Source organism: Lolium perenne, chromosome 1 (genome assembly GCF_019359855.2).
Source record: "Lolium perenne isolate Kyuss_39 chromosome 1, Kyuss_2.0, whole genome shotgun sequence".
Classification (NCBI taxonomy): Eukaryota; Viridiplantae; Streptophyta; class Magnoliopsida; order Poales; family Poaceae; genus Lolium; species Lolium perenne.
The window spans coordinates 222626910-222643428 of NC_067244.2; the positions used below are offsets into that span (position 1 = coordinate 222626910).

A 16519-nucleotide genomic window follows, 5' to 3' on the forward strand; every position below is an offset into this window, starting at 1 on the left:
TTAGCCATACAGCCTGCCCAGTGGCCTCATAACATGCTATAAACTCTGCTTGCATCGTAGATGAAGCAACTATCGTTTGTTTGGAGCTTTTCCACGATATAGCTCCTCCGACAAGTGTGAATATATAACCTGGCGTGGATTTCTTACTATCCACACAACCGGTATGATCAGAATCTGCATAACCAACAACTTGCAGGTTATCAGACCTTCTATATGTAAGCATGTACCCTTTTGTTTCTTGCATATAACGCCAAGACTTTCTTTGCGGCCTTCCAGTGGTCTAGTCCTGAATTTGATTAGAATCTGTCAAGCATCACAGTTATAAAAGCCAAGAGGGCGTGTACAAACTTGTGCATACATGATGCTTCCGACAACTGAAGCATAAGGAAACGACTTCATCTGATCAGTTTCAATTTGGTTCCTCGGACATTGAAATGTCGCAAACTTATCGCCCTTGACTATTGGAGCAGGTGAGCCAGAGCACTTATGCATATTAAATTTCTTTAGTACTCGCTCAGAATATGCCTTTTGTGATAGTCCCAATACACCTTTAGACCTATCTCGATGAATCTCAATGCCGAGGACATATGAAGTTTCACCGAGATCTTTCATACTCCCTCCGTTTCAATCTATAATGCCTATAGATTTTCTGCACGGTAATTAGCACAAGTCATTTTTTAACACAAAATCCCCTAACGAGTCCATCCACGATCTCAGAAATATGAGAGAAATAAGGAAAGACAAAACAGAATTTCGGAAACCTCTCTGTCATTAAAGAAAATCCCCTGATTTTCTCCCGATCCCTCCACCCCGCGTGTCCCCGCCATACTTTTTTCTTATATTATGAAACAAATGAAGAAAATCTATAGGAATTATAGATTGAAATGGAGGGAGTATCAAAATTGGAAGACAAATTTTTTTTGGTCTCGTGCAGCATATCCTTATCATTGCAGGCCAATAATATGTCATCCACATACATGACTAATATTGTGAACCTACTGCCCTTAAACTTAACATAAATGCAGTTGTCCTTAATATTTTCAGTAAAACCAAAAGTTCTAATTAATAATCTTATCGAACTTGAGGTACCACTGTCTTGAAGCTTGCTTTTGTGAATTAGGGTAACTTGAGCTCCAGCTCCACACCTGCATGTGCTCAAGCAACCGGAAGGAGACATCTGACTCCACCGGTTGGGTTGGGTTTTCAACTGTACTACAGTTTAGGAGGCTAACATTTTATATCAAACTTTTGTACTATTGCCTATTTTAGTATATTTTTCTAGTCCATTCAGTGGGATCTACAAGTCCTCTAACAAAAAGGATACCAATGTATTGTTCACTTTCAAATTAATCACACGAATTTGGTTGCATTTAATTAGCTCAAGTTCCCAAAAAAGGAAACTTCACCAAACGCACTTAAAAATTTACTATGACACCAATATTGACATATAGTGTTTTGCATTTGTTTTATCATTGGAGATAGAAGTACAACATTTGGAAATTATTTCAGCCGCACAAGTATTTAGTGAAATTTTAAAAAGATGCTATCAATACTTCTTGTTCAATCGAATATCTTTCAGAGTTATGGAAAATAATAAATAGGATATCACATTTGGATTGTTATTTGTTACGGTGTATTTCTTTCTATATGTGTTTGTGTTCATGTTTCTATTGATACCTTGATAAAGATCTTGATGTACTTGTCTAAAAAATATCTTTTGATAGATATTTGTAGAGTCAATTCTTGTATAGGATATGTTAAAGAAACATATATGACAGAGTATGTGAAGTATAACAGTTTCCTTAGATCTCTGACCTTGCTAATATTTTGTTTTCTTATAGAGCGATGTGATCTTTTTGTTAAGAGTGAATTCCACTTTTTGCCCCCTAAGATCAATTTTGTGCCACTTTTTACCCAGTTTAACGGAAATTCCTAAAAACTACCCTATTTAGCATACTTTTTTTTCCATTTTTTTACCCTTTTCTATGTTTTTCCCAACGAGAGTGGGTTTAGATTGAATCTGATGGCAGTGATCAATGGTTACAAGATTGAACCTTTCGTGAATTATTATTAGAGAGTGTATTGCCATTAGGTACAATTTTTAAATTTCTTAGATTGAGACTAGATCTAAATTGGCGACGCTGATGCAAACTTTAGAAAACAAAAGTAGTTCAGTTAACTCTGAACTGTTTCATCGATGAATATACCTGTAGTAACACAGTTTAGATCATAAACATGCAGACCATACATAGGGTGCCTGAACTTTTCTTTGAGTGAAAGCTTTCAATCATTTGTTTCTAGGATGATTAGGTGTGTGTTGAAGTTGTACTTGACAACGACATGATTTTTTTAGTTGCAATAGACATAAATTTGTGAATGTGATTGTGGTGTACATTTTAAACTGCAGCCACTAATGATTACTTATTTTGAATTTTCAGAGATGGTTGTAGCCACTAATATAGAAAAGGTAAAAAAAAAATGGAAGAAAGTATACTAAATGGGGTAGTTTTGAGGAATTTCTGTTAAATTGGGTAAAAAATGGCACAAAATTGATCTTATGAGGTAAAAAGTGGAATCCACTCTTTTGTTAATTTGGGTTCAATAGTTAGCTGACAATGATATCAACCCACGGTTTGTTGGACACTTGGTACAAATTCTAATCTTTTTTAATGCAAACATGATTACTGAGAACACACAACCTAGATTGATTTGCTGCAGCTGACCGATATGCATTGGACAACTTGAATCTTGCCTTTGCTGAGATGTCATGGGAGACTGTCTTGGTCGATATAGTTCGTGGTGATTTAGCTTGCGCTGCAATATACGAGCAGGTGCATTTAACTTGCAATGGCGGGGCAGGGGTCCCACTTCGAACGTGGAAATGGACGGTGCCTCGACAACAAGGAATATTTGCCCTAAACCCTAGACGACATCATGATTTCATCAGCGGTGACCTTCAACATTTGTACTCGCCATGTGCTTCACCAACGATCAGTGTAGTTGTCGTTATCTTGGCCTTGGAGCATCCTAAAGCAAAGTGTCTTGTTTCATTTTGTTGTTTTCATATTGCTCCTTTGCTTTGCAGAATTGGGGCCTCGTGGAATCCTTCCCAGAGGGGCCAATGGGGAGGCGGCCGACATTGCCGTCCAGGTGCAGCTTTGGGACCCCAATGAAGCCTTTATGGATGCCTACCGCCAGGTCTATGCGCCAAGGGTTCACGCTAGGCATCATGCTCAACTGGGACACGGTCTCAGGGAAAGGCTTCCTGCCATCTTCGTGCAGTTGGAGAGCTAGGACCTCCTTGCCCTGACCGTGCCACCCATCATGGAGCAACCCCTCATCAAGAAGTACAAGCTGAAAAACAATGGGCCGCCGGTGACATAGGCATCCCGAATGGGCCTGCGAAGAAGCTACTCGGGGTTTCCTGAAGGCCCACTACCTGAAGAATATGAAGCCCAGAAGCCCATTGAAGTGTCGCTATGGAAAATAGAGGTAGATTAGGAATAAACAGATGTAATTATACGGGACGAACTCAGAAAGTCTCCGGGTATTTGTAACTTGTAGGTCACGAAATCCTCGGCTCCGCCTCCTATATAAGGGGGAGTCGAGGGATAAGAAAGGATCGATTTCATTGTCAACACAACCCTGGTTTTTAGCAGTCGAGTACCTTTTCGACTGAAACCTTCGAGATCTACTTGCCCTCTATTTCCGCGAAACCCTAGTCTACAACTCGTAGGCATTGACAAGTTAATACCTTGTGTCCGGTGAAGGTGGCGCTGTACATGAGCGACTATTGTGAGTACAAGGTGCAGCTCCACTGCAAGGCTGAGCGAGTCGGCTTCATCAAGGGCTAGAGCGAGTTTGGTAGTAAGGCTCAACTTAAAGCTGACGACACACTTGCCTTCACCCCCTTGGACGACGTCTTCCACATCCAGTTGTACAGGAAAGCGACCTCCATGGAGAGCTTCTAGAGCTGCAAGAAGCATCGCCAAGGTCCTTTGGTGGATCCACGTCATTAATGTTGAAGACGACGTTGTCCTTGTCATCTGCTTGTTCATAATTGTGCTTTTGTGAAGTTCTACTTGTAGTATTGGCCTCAAGAGGTTGTTGATCACATGCTTTTGTGAATATCCGCTTGTATTGTTGGCCTCTTAACATTTCTTTTGGGCCTGGTGAGTCTGCCCTAGGTTTAAGTAGGTTTTTTACCACTCTAACGCTACAAATTAAATGCTAAGTACTATGTTCAATGTGTATATAATGTGTAGTGTGTTTATAATCGTCCGTGAGATTGTGTGTACCGTTGTATGATGATAAGGTTACCATAAAAGCACTCCAAATATTAATCGTTCTCGCATGTTGCAATTTCGATCGTTTGAAAAAAACTGTGGGTTGTTTGATCTGGGTTACACTGGTTCGGCCTATACGTGGACTAACAGACGTTTTTCGTCTAAACCGCTCTTTCAGAGGTTGGATAGATGCTTAGTTAATCATGAGTGGTGTGCCATTTACCCTGTTTCTAATGTTTACAATATGCCTCTTATGCACTGTTTTAGCGACCATGCCCCTATTCTTATGTCAACTATGGGAAACATCAACAAACCAAAAAACTCTTTCAAATTCGAAAATTGGTGGCTAAAAGAAGATGATTTTAAAGATTATGCCAAAACATGCTGGAATCAATCATCTAATAAAACTTTTCATCAAAGGACTAATGATCTTTCAACCAAGCTAAAAGTGTGGTGCAGGAAAAAAATGCCTTTACAGGAACAGCTCAAGGAAGTTGAGGAGCAGATTCGTACAATTCAAAAGCAGCCACTCCATATGCAAAACCAAGCCCAGGAAGCAGAACTTGTTGCAAGGTATGAGCAAAATATAACGAAACTTAATGATTTCTATCTGCAGAGAGCAAAAAAACATTGGATAAAAGATGGAGATAGAAACACATCGTTCTTTCACAGATCAATTGTAAAAAGAAGAAGGAGGAACACCATTATGTCAATCAAGGATGAAAATAATCTCACGCATTTTATGCCTGATCGTATTGCCGATACCTTTGTGACTTATTTCAGGTCCATCTTCACCTCTTCTATCAATGGTTCAACTTTCTCTTCCAATCAAGACACTCCTTCCGCTTCGGAGGATTTCACTTATTCTATCCCAGACAAGGATGAAATCTGGGGAGTTTTGAATGAGATGAAAAGAAATGCGTCTCCTGGTCCAGATGGGTTTAATGTTGAGTTTTATTTGGCTACCTGGGAATGGATCGCGGATGATGTTTATTCTCTGGTGAAAACATTTTTTGTCTCAGCCACTCTTCCAGCTCATGCAAATGACACTAATATTGCTCTGATCCCTAAAAAGTTGGTTCCTCTTATACCAGCAGACTACAGACCTATCAGCCTCTGCAATGTCATCTACAAAATCATCGCCAAATGCCTAGCAAATAGACTGAAACCACATCTCCCAGACTATATCCATCCTTCCCAGCAAGCGTTCATTAAGGGTAGAAGAATTAGTGATAACATTATTATAGCTCAAGAAATTACTCACTCTTTTCAGCTTTCTTCCTGGAAAAATAAAGCTTTCATGCTAAAAATTGATCTGGCAAAGGCCTTTGATAGGTTGGAGTGGAGCTTCATTGATGCAGCCTTGGCTCGTAAAGGGCTGAATGCTCATTTCATTAATCTTGTTCACTCCTGTGTGTCTTCTCCGAGATTCTCAGTTATCATTAACGGACAATCCTATGCAAATTTTGTCATCTCTAGGGGAATAAGACAAGGCTGTCCGCTTTCTCCTTACCTGTTTGTTTTGGCTATCAATGAGTTGTCTCTTGCTCTACAGGATGCAATGGCCAGCTCGATTTTGTCAGGTATTACTCTTGGACCAAGTTGCCCTTCAATTCACTCTCTGTTGTTCGCTGACGACCTTCTCATTTGTGGGACTGCAACTTTACAAGAAGCTCAGACAATGAATCAAATCCTCCATAGTTTTTGTTTATCCTCCGGTCAAATGCCTAATTGGTCCAAATCAGGCATAGTGTTTAGCAAGCATGTTGATCCAGCGACGGCTCAAGACATCTTATCCATTTTTCCAGTCCCTCTCATTGATGACTCCTTCATCCATCTTGGGCACCCCTTAATCCTCCCTGCAAAAAACAGATCTGAGGCCTACGGCTTCATACTTGAGAAGTTCAAATCTAAGCTTTCAACCTACAAGGCCAATTCTTTATCCCATGCCGCTAGGGTAGAACTTATTAATTCTGTTTTTGCTTCGATTCCTGTCTACTACATGTCAAATATAATTTTCTCCAGGAAGTTTCTTGCAAAGATTACAGCGATCATCCGCAACTTCTGGTGGACAGGAGTCAACTCAGAGCCTTCTTCAAAGCCACTTTGTCTTGCAGCTTGGAAGAACATTTGTACACCAAAAAGAGAAGGAGGGCTTGGCATTCGAAACTTACAGGCCGTAAATCTAGGGCTTATTCTGTCAGCGGCCTGGAGAATTGCAGAGAAGCCCACAAGCCAGCTCTACGGTATTCTCAAATCCAAATACTTCAGTGACTCATCCATCTGGAGGCCCAAGCCCAATATCCCAAAATCTGCGTTTTGGACTTCTATTCTTAAGGTGGTCCCTTTGCTTCAACAGAACTCTTTTTACCAAATTGCAGTGGGAAATATTTCAATCTGGAGTACTCCTTGGTGCTCTTCTTGGACCAGAATATATGACGATCTCATTATTCAGCCTCAGGGCTACTCTTACCCAGCTCTTGTTAAGGATCTTTGGCTCCCTCATCAAAAATCTTGGAATGTTCCCCTGATTGATTCCTTGTTCCTTCAGCCCACGTCAGATAGCATCAAATCCTCTCTGATTATAGACTCCCAAGTTGAGGACATTCTTTGTTGGAAACTAACTCCCAATGGCAAATGTAATTCAAAGTCCACTTATAAAACTTGTTTGCAGTCTTTGTATAATGCTGGTATGCCAAGACCTGTACCCACTGATGAAATCACAAAAAAGTTGCTCAATGAGGTTTGGAAGTGCAAAGCTATGATCCCAAGGGTTAAAACTTTTGTGTGGAGACTCCTACGGAAAGCAATTTCTACAAGTGACAGAGTAGCCAGGTACTCCAAACACATTGAAAATCTATGTTGTAGGTGTGGTTTACCTGAAGATGATTTCCATTTATTTTTCAACTGTCCATTTGCAAGGGCTGCTTGGTTTCATGAACCTTGGTTTATTAGAGCTGATTTTTTCACCCAGAATTCAAGTTCCTTTGCCCAAATTATTCTTAACTTGCTGGCTATAAATCATCCTTATGCTAATCTTGTCAACATATGTACCTTCCTTTGGTGTCTTTGGAAGGCAAGAAACGAAGAGCTTTTTTGCAGGAAAAAAGGGCAACCTTATCAGATAGCTTTGAGATCTCGAGCGTTGCTGAAGGACTTGGAGATGGTTGACACCATGCACACAACTAATCAGCAATACAACCCTTCTTCAGTTGGTTCTAAGCCACTGCAAGGTGCTTCAGTGCCTACAGACTTTGTTTTCACAGGTCCAAAGATTTACACTGACGCGGCTTGGAAGAAAAGAGGCAACTCCGAGAATGCAGCGGCGGGATTAGGAATCTACTTTCACGTGCAGGATCAAGATGCTCACACGGATGTCTTCATCCGAGCCAAGTCTCTACCTGTTTCTTCAGCAATTCAAGCGGAGGCCCAAGCGATGCTTCTTGCGGCGCAATTTGCTTACGCAATGAACCTACAAAATCCAGTGTTCTTCACGGATAACAGCAGCCTGGCAAGAGCAGTGGCTTCAGTAGGAGCAAAAGATCCAGCAATGCTTTGGGAAATCAGAAGACAGGCTATTCAGTTCCAGAATCTTACTAGACCGTTGCACTCCACGGTTTATCACATCAGTAGAGAAATCAATGGAGTAGCTCACTGTTGTGCTCATCAGGCGAAACGATCTTTTAGATCTCAGCCTACTAGTTCTTGCAGGAACACAGCTCACGGCAATTTGCTTTGCCCAGTTTGGCTGCTGTAGGTCAGTTGCAGCCGCTGGGTTCTGTAATTTTATCTGTTGAATGCTTCTGAGCTGAATGAAAAGTTTGGGTGCTCCGCACCCTTCCACGTTCAAAAAAAAAAAAAACGTGGTGAGGAGAAGCAAAAACTATGTACCCAAAATGGCAACCAAACGTGTGTGCTTTGATTGAGCACAGATGATGGTCTTTTTTCAGGTATCGAAACAAACTTGCATTTAGGTATCAACTGATGCAAGCTAGGTCACCAAAATGTAGGAAGGGTCTTTTCTATGGTCCATACGAAACATCTGGTGATTTTTTCTCCCTGAGCAGTGTTAGGCAAATCAGATCGAGGAGTCCTAATCATCATGGGCACAGTGCACTAATTATGAGGTCTTGTTACATGATTTTTATGAAGTGCTACATGTATTGTTTGTTCGATCTGGTGGCCATTTTGCTCTACCACGAACTCTGCATTATACATTTCAAAAATACGTTGATCCCCTTTAGAGTTTAAGATTAGTATTAATATGACCAGTTAAATTAGCGAGCACTTTTCCATTACCATCAGAAATAAGTGCACGGAGATGTCACACATAGGAGTACCTGTTGAGGGTGCTCAAATGGAGAGAAAAAAAATTAGTCTTGTGTTTACATCGTCTCTCTGATTCTCTTCTTAGGGGTAATCAAGTGACCTTACCTATGCTATTTGTGTTGGTACATACTCTCAAGGGGTCACATAATTTACCTTGAGGATGGCTATAAGGTGTCACATGATTTTCTTCCATTGATGTTAATATTTCTGTATATGGCATGAAACATAGCACTCAAAAGCACATGGAACTTCAGACACACCGTTCTATATATATGTTGGTGGAAGCAAAAGACGTTTTCCCCTTCTAAGTAAGTATATATATATATAAATCATGATTTATTCAAAGTGCATTTCAATTGATCCTAGAAACAACCATATGGTGTTTTTGGAGAGGAGTAGGAAATAAATATGTTGTACATAACAACACTTGTAAGGCTAGGTTTTTACGGATTTTGTTTCAAACAAGATTATGTTGCAGAGTTGTCGCAGGCACTGGATTTACAAGTCAAAAATAAACATGAACTAGAACCTCATTTTACTTCTACTTTTAGAGATGATGTATATTTCTCTGTGCTTTTGTATGTACTATCCTTCCAATGCCAACTTTGAGTTTTTGTAAGATAAATATGTCCTAGTGTGAAGTCTGAATTTTAATTTACTCACTATATGGTATAAAAAATCTCTGAAATTCGGATGACACTATGTGTGCCCTGTTGTATTAGTTTTGCGACAATCCATTTCAGACAGAATTAAATTGTTGGTCACCTAAAGTATGCATCTATGTTATCCGTCACTGGTCTTTCAGTATTTTATCTAACAAGGATGTTCCGGAACGTCACCTCGACAGTGCACATAATGGACACTAACAAGGACCCTACTACACGGACAAGAAGCACAAGCACCTCAAAAGGTGGAAACCTCATAGTGCTCTTAATTTTCAGCGTGAAATTTAATTTGCTCATTTATCATAGCACACAATTGAGTTTGAGTTGTAAGATAGGTATGTCTTAGTCTAAAGTGTGAATTTAGTTTACTCACTATGTCGCATAAAATACCTCTGAATTTTGGATGACACAGTATGTGTGCATTGCTGTATTAGTTTTATGACGATCTATTTCAGAGAGAATTAAATTGTTGTCGTCTGAAATATGTATCTATGCTCTATGTCACTGCTCTTTCAGTTTTGTAGTTGGAGACTAGGCACACGTACAGGATACTAACCGCGCCAGTTTTGCTAGTATGTTTAAAGGCCCATTTGAAAACTGCCACTAAAAATGGTTAGAGGCATTTTGCAAAGTACGGCTAAAACATGCTATTTTTAGGGGAAATCATGTAAAGTGCGGCTAAAGATGTATAAGAGCAATTTTCCAAAGTAAGGCTAAAATTGTGTAGAGGTAAATATCCAAAATGCGGCTAAAAATATATAGAGGCACTATACTATACTTCTATATAGTAGGTTGTTACCGATTTCTTTTTAATATAGTAATTTGTGAACTAGGGTAATTTGAGGTAATTTGAGCTCCAGCACCTACATGCGGTCAAGCAACCGGAAGGAGACAGCCGACTCCATCTATTGGCTTGGGTTTACAACTGTACTAGAGTTTAGGAGGCTAATTATTTATATCAAACTTTTGTACTATTGCCTATTTTGGTATATTTTTCTAGTCCATTCAGTGGGATGTACAAGTCCTCTAATAAAAAGGATACCAATGTATGGTTCACTTTCAAATTAATCACATGAATTGGGTTACATTTAATTAGCTCAAATTCCCAAAAGAAGGAAACTTCACTAAACACACTTAGAAATTTACTATGACACCAATACTGACATATAGTGTTTTGCGTTCGTTTTATCATTGGAGATAGAAGTACAACATTAGGAAATTATTTCAGCCACAAGTATTTACTGAAATTTTAAACGATGCTATCAATACTTCTTGTTCAATCGAATATCTTTCAGAGCTATGGAAAATAATAAATAGAATATCACATTTGGAGTGTTATTTGTTACGATGTATTTCTTTCTATATGTGTTTGTGTTCATGTTTGTATTGATACCTTGATAGAAGATCTTGATGTACTCGTCTAACAAATATCTTTTGATAGATATTTGTAGAGTCAATTCTTGTCTAGGATATGTTAAAGAAACATATATGACAGAGTATGTGAAGTACAACAGTGTCCTTAGATCTCTAACCTTGCTAATATTTTTGTTTTCTTATAGAGCGATGTGATCTTTTTGAATAATTTGGGTTCAATAGTTAGCTGACAATGATATCAACCCACGGTTTGTTGGACACTTGGTACAAATTCTAATCTTTTTTTAATGCAAACATGATTACTGAGAACACATAACCTAGATTGATTTGCTGTAGCTGACTGGTATGCATTGGACAACTTGAATCTTGCCTTCGCTGAGATGTTATGGGAGACTGTCTTGGTCGATCGATATGGTGATTTAGCTTGCGTTGCGATATACGAGCAGGTGCATTGACCTTGCAATGGTGAGGGCATGGGTCCCACTTTGGACATGGAAACGGACGTTGGCTCGACAACAAGGAGCATTTGCCCTAAACCCTAGACGACATCATGATCTCATCAGCGGTGATCTTCAGCATCTGTACTCGTCATGTGCTTCACCGACGATCAGTGTAGCTGCCGTTATTTTGGCCTTGAAGCATCCTGAAGCGAAGTGTCCTGTTTCATTTTCTTCTGTTTTCATATTGCTCCTTTGCTTTGCAGAATTGGGGCTACATGGAATCCTTCCCAGAGGGGCAAATGGGGGAGGCGGCTGACATTGCTGTCTAGGTGTAGCTTTGGGACCCCCAATGAAGCCTTCATGGATGCCTACCGCTAGGTTTACACGCCAAGGGTTCACGCTAGGCATCCTGCTCAACTGGAACGCGGTCACAAGGAAAGGTTTCCTGCCATCATCGTGCAGGTGGAGAGCTAGGACCTCCTTGCCCTGACCGTGCCACCCATCATGGAGCAACCCCTCATCAAGAAGTACAAGCTGAAAAACAATGGTCCATCGGTGAAGGTGGCGTTGTACATGGGCGACTACTGCGAGTACAAGGTGCAACTCCAGTGCAAGGATGAGCGAGTCGGCTTCATCAAGGGCCGACGACACACTTGTCTTCACCCTATTGGACGATGTCTTCCAGGTCCAGTTGTATAGGAAGGCGACATCTGTAAAGAGCCTCTAGAGCTGCAAGAAGCATCACCGGGGCCCTTGGGTGGATCCACGTCATTAATGTTGAAGATGACGGTGTCCTTGTTATCGGTTTGTTCATAATTGTGCTTTTGTGAAGTTCTTCTTGTAGGTGTTTGTCTCAAGAGGTTGCTGCCATAGGTTTAAGTAGGGTTTTTACCACTGCAACGCTAGAAATTAGATGCTAAGTACTATGTTCAATATGTATGTCATGTCATGTGTAGTGTGCTTATGATCGTCTCTGAGTTTTTGTGTACAGTTGTATGATGATAAGGTTACCATGTTTGAACGTGGTGAGGAGAAGCAAAAAAAAAAAAAAACCAGGTACCCAAAATGGCAACCAAACGTGTGTGTGTGTGTGCTTTGGCTGAGCACAGTCAGATTATGGTCTTTTTTTAGGTTTCGAAACAAACTTGCATTTAGGTATCAACTGATGCAAGCTAGGTCGCTAAAATGAAGGGTCTTTTCTATGGTCCATACGAAACATGAGGTGAATTTTTCTCCCTGAGCAGTGGTAGGCAAATCAGATTCAGGACACCGCGCCTCATGTGTGCGAACACCACGCACAACTGCACTTCCTGCGGCCGCGGGAGCTCGTTCATTCGGCGCCGAATGCCGAGCACGGCGCGAGTTGGCATGGTGGCAGTGGCAGTGGCACGCAGCCTTGCTTTGCCGCCCACTGTCGCTTTCCCCAATCCAGATTCCAGATTTCCTCTCACCACTCACCAGGCCCATCACATCACCTCTGGTGCAGCGAGCGCAGGGTCACATGCGCCATACCCAATCTGTCGCCCCCCTCCCCTCCGGAACACTCGCTATCCTTCCTCCACACTTTCCACACCCAAAACCCCACGGAGCCCCAGCCGGTGCCACAAACCCCCTTCCCAATCTCCGCCGCCGCCCGCCCGCCCGCCCCTCCGCGCCGGCTTCCCCCTCTCAGCCTCTCAGGTACGTACTCTCTCCTCTCCACCTCACCGCCCCCCTACCCCTCGCAGATCCGCTCGCAGCCCCAACCTAGTCAAGCAGCAGGATATCCGAGAATCTTCCGATCCCACTTCCTTTTCGCGCTGGTAGGTACTCTACTACTCCCTCCGTTCCTTGTACTAAATCCGAGTCAATTAAAAAAGAACGGAGGGATAGCAGCATTTTCCGTCGATTTACTAGTATCTCTAGCGGCCAGTGCCGGCTAGCCGAGATGGGGAAGGACTCATTGTTGTTGGCTGGCTGTGCTTTACGTGCAGATGCAGTTTCACCTCTAGCTTTGCTTTATTGCCACTATTGGGATCTGACGGCGCCCACCCAATCGCCCTTGTAAGCGTATGCCACTACTAGCATTTACAAGGGGAGAGCTCGAGCGGCCGTCAGGCTCTCTCTGATGCTACTCCGTGCTGGGCTGGGCGGATATTGCAAGGGGATTTTCTATGTAGCAGGTGCCAGGAGCCAGTCCGGCAGTGCTTGAGCCTTTGCTTGTTACGTGTTCCATTACCCTTTCAAGATTTGACCACTGTCATGGCTCAAAGGAATTTCTATAAGTCTGTATGCTGTCTGATTGGACCATTCAGGGTTTACTCACTTATTTACATAGTTTTAAAGGGATGCTATCACTTGCCATAACAAGGAGAATCGCTGCCTACATGGATGTGAACGTGCATTCATCTTCTCTGTTAGCTCCTAGTCTTGTTCAAACTTGCATATGTTTAGGCCTGATTTTTTGTGTGTCAATCTATCTGCTTAGAGTTACTGCAAATTGATACAAACTTTGTATGCCAACTTTGTCTTGGATTAAGGTTTTATGAACATTGCAGACCGACATATTTTCCACCATTAGTTAGTGCATAAAGTATGCATCAGCTGGCTTTTAGTAGCCGTGTTATCTTTGCTTATTTCTTCATATATATTGTGCAAACTGCAATTGACGTCTCATGCCTATGTTTCAATCTCAGTTAACTCTGTGCATATCTCATTTCTCCCATCACAGGTGAAGTCCCGATGGCTCCTCTAATGCCGGGGATGTGAGTTTCAGAAAGGGATGAGCGTTCACATCTAACTACTACACGATGAACGGTTCAACTGGCTCCAACGGGAACCATGTGAACGGGAAGCAAGCAGTGCCAAGTGTGGATCCGCCCGCTCCTTCAGTTTTCAACAATGGACCGAGACACCGCCCGCTGACTACGCTGAGGCGCTGCCGTGGCGTGCTATGCCTGGTGATCATGCCGGTCACCGCGTTTATGATGATGGTTTACCTAGCCCCTTTCACTACCTTTGTTGTGCGGCTGTTCAGCGTGCACTACAGCAGGAAGTGGACGTGCTTTCTGTTCGGGATGTGGTTAGCCATGTTTCCATTCTTGTTTGAGAAGATTAACGGGACCAGGTTTGTTTTCTCTGGCGAAACAGTGCCGCCAAAGGAGTGTGTCTTGCTGTTTGCTAACCACAGAACTGAGGTCGACTGGATGTACTTGTGGGATCTTGCGCTGAGGAAAGGCCGTTTGCAGTCTATCAAGTACATCTTGAAGAAAAGCTTGATGAAGTTGCCTATTTTCAACTGGGCATTCCACATTATCGAGTTTATTCCAGTTGAGCGGAATTGGGAGATTGATGAACCACTAATCAGAAGAAGACTTACTGGATTGAAGAACCCCAAGGATCCCCTTTGGCTTGCAGTTTTTCCTGAAGGCACTGATTATACGTAAGATCTATCCCCACACAGTTTGTTACTAAATGTTTGTATAATCTAGCTGCTTCATTTGAGCTGCATTCCAGACTACTGAAAGTATATATTCCCATACAGTTTGTTACTAAATATTTGGGCAGTACAACTGCATTATTTGGGCATGCATTCCGGTCTACTTTATGTATATATTTTCGTTTCAAAATTCCATCATTCAAACTTTTGGGTAGCACAAATGATCCAAGGATCAAGAGTTCACATTTTCTAAAACGAATTTCCATCTGGAACATACTCATTAATTGTTCTTTTTCCTGTACAAGACCATTCTGCATCTGGATTTTTTTATTCTGCTATACTTGCTCCTTTTTCTTGATGTGGATGCTGATACGTGCTAACCTTTCAGTGAGAAGAAATGCATCAAAAGTCAAGAGTATGCGGCAGAACACGGTTTACCTATTCTGAAAAATGTCCTCCTTCCCAAGATAAAGGGTTTCAATTGCTGCCTGCAAGAGCTGAGGAGTAACTTAGATGCTGGTAACCATCTGTTTCTCGTTCATACTCCCTTTTGTAGTTCATCACTTCTCTTCTTGATCGTATGTGGCAGCCATTTTCTGAATGTTATGATTTGTTCATTTATCAGGCAGTAACATATTATACTGGACTCCTTTGGTCTGTTCAGATTATTATTAGTTAGATGGTCCTGTCTCCTTTACCAGAAATCTCGGTTTGTATTAGTTCTGAAATAACACCCCAACTATGTTAGTTGTTCCAAGTAGCTTGGGAAGTTGACCGCAGTAGATGGAGCTGAAACCACATATGCAGTTGAGGCCAATCTCAAACATGAACCTGATGAATTCTGGGCAGTGTGACTTGCTTGAAAAACTTTCATTTTGTTGACAATGACTATGCACTACTTTTACTTGCTATTTTAGTTGCATGACAGCTTTGTGATTAATGCAGTCTACGACATCACGATCGCATATAAGCATCGGTTGCCAACTTTTATGGACAACGTATACGGCGTCGATCCTTCCGAGGTCCACATCCACACCGAAATCCTCCAAGTCACCGACATACCCATAGCAGAGGACGAAGTCTCCGACTGGCTCACAGAGAGGTTCAGGCTGAAGGACGAGCTTCTGTCTGACTTCCTGACACGGGGCCACTTCCCCAATGAAGGAACTGAGGAAGAGCTGTCCACATTCAAGTGCGTCGCGAATTTTGTAGCAGTGATCGGCACGACAGGGGTCCTCATCTACCTGACCCTGTTCTCGTCCGTGTGGTTCAGGGTCTTCGTGGTGTGCAGCGCTTCGTTCCTAACGTTCGCCACCTTGTACTGCGTGCATGTACCCCAGCTCGTGTGTGTCCCAGAGGCCGACTCTCATGCCAAGAAACTCTGAACTTGGTTGTGTAACTTGTTACTGAAGCTGTGTATCAGCTTCCAGCAGAAATATGTTCTGCTGATTATATGCAGCTTGTGCCATCATCTTTTATATGCCTGTATGTTCGATTGCATCTACAGTTGGGCAGGACCCTTTTAACTTGCCTACTGAGACAACTAGCTGAGTGCCTTACTTATTGCGGCGTGTGTCAATACGAACTGAAATGTGCTTGTTCCACATCACAAGTTGCAATCAACAATATCAAGTATAATCACCACAGGGAGGAGAGGAATGAAGCTGGAAGCACCGGAGGAACTGAGGGCTTGTTTGGTTTTCGCCCAGAGTTGCCCCGCCAAGACACGGGCCAGCCAATATTTTGGCGAAGCTTTCCGTCGCCCACGATTTGGCCAAGTGCGGGCGTAAAATTGTACTACAGAGGAGAAGCCAGCGTGGGCACGCCAAATAATTGGCTTCGATCCAAACGATGACCAGCAACTTGGTCAACGCCAATTTTTTGGTTTGGCAGCCTGGGGCTTTCATCCAAACAGACCCTGAAAGACACTGAATTCGCCTGTGCTGTTTGCTGAGTATTGGAGAAAGTCAGTTGCTCAGACATAAACGTATATTTATTACGTATACA

The 16519-nt window shown here is 42.1% G+C and overlaps 1 protein-coding gene across 2 annotated transcripts; it reads left to right on the forward strand.

Moving 5' to 3' along the window:
- The first annotated feature begins 12596 nt into the window (after positions 1-12596).
- Positions 12597-15990, forward strand: LOC127327288 (probable 1-acyl-sn-glycerol-3-phosphate acyltransferase 5). 2 transcript variants are annotated; one of them, XM_051354070.2, is made up of 4 exons: positions 12597-12774; positions 13805-14515; positions 14901-15031; positions 15458-15990. In XM_051354070.2, exons 2-4 carry the CDS (start codon positions 13884-13886, stop codon positions 15895-15897), a joined length of 1203 nt encoding a protein of 400 aa, XP_051210030.1. In that variant the 5' UTR covers positions 12597-12774; positions 13805-13883; the 3' UTR covers positions 15898-15990. The 2 variants fall into 2 exon arrangements, with proteins under 2 accessions (XP_051210030.1, XP_051210031.1); XM_051354071.2 differs by having other exon boundaries at positions 12763-12896.
- Positions 15991-16519: the final 529 nt, after the last annotated feature.

What these genes read in the sequence shown, in the direction of transcription:
- LOC127327288 (XM_051354070.2), top strand. Translation starts at nt 13,884, where the DNA reads ATGAACGGTTCAACTGGCTCCAACGGGAACCATGTGAACGGGAAGCAA. An exon ending in CCTGAAGGCACTGATTATAC is followed by an intron (nt 14,516 to 14,900) that starts GTAAGATCTATC and finishes CTAACCTTTCAG; the next exon opens with TGAGAAGAAATGCATCAAAA. An exon ending in GAGGAGTAACTTAGATGCTG is followed by an intron (nt 15,032 to 15,457) that starts GTAACCATCTGT and finishes TGATTAATGCAG; the next exon opens with TCTACGACATCACGATCGCA.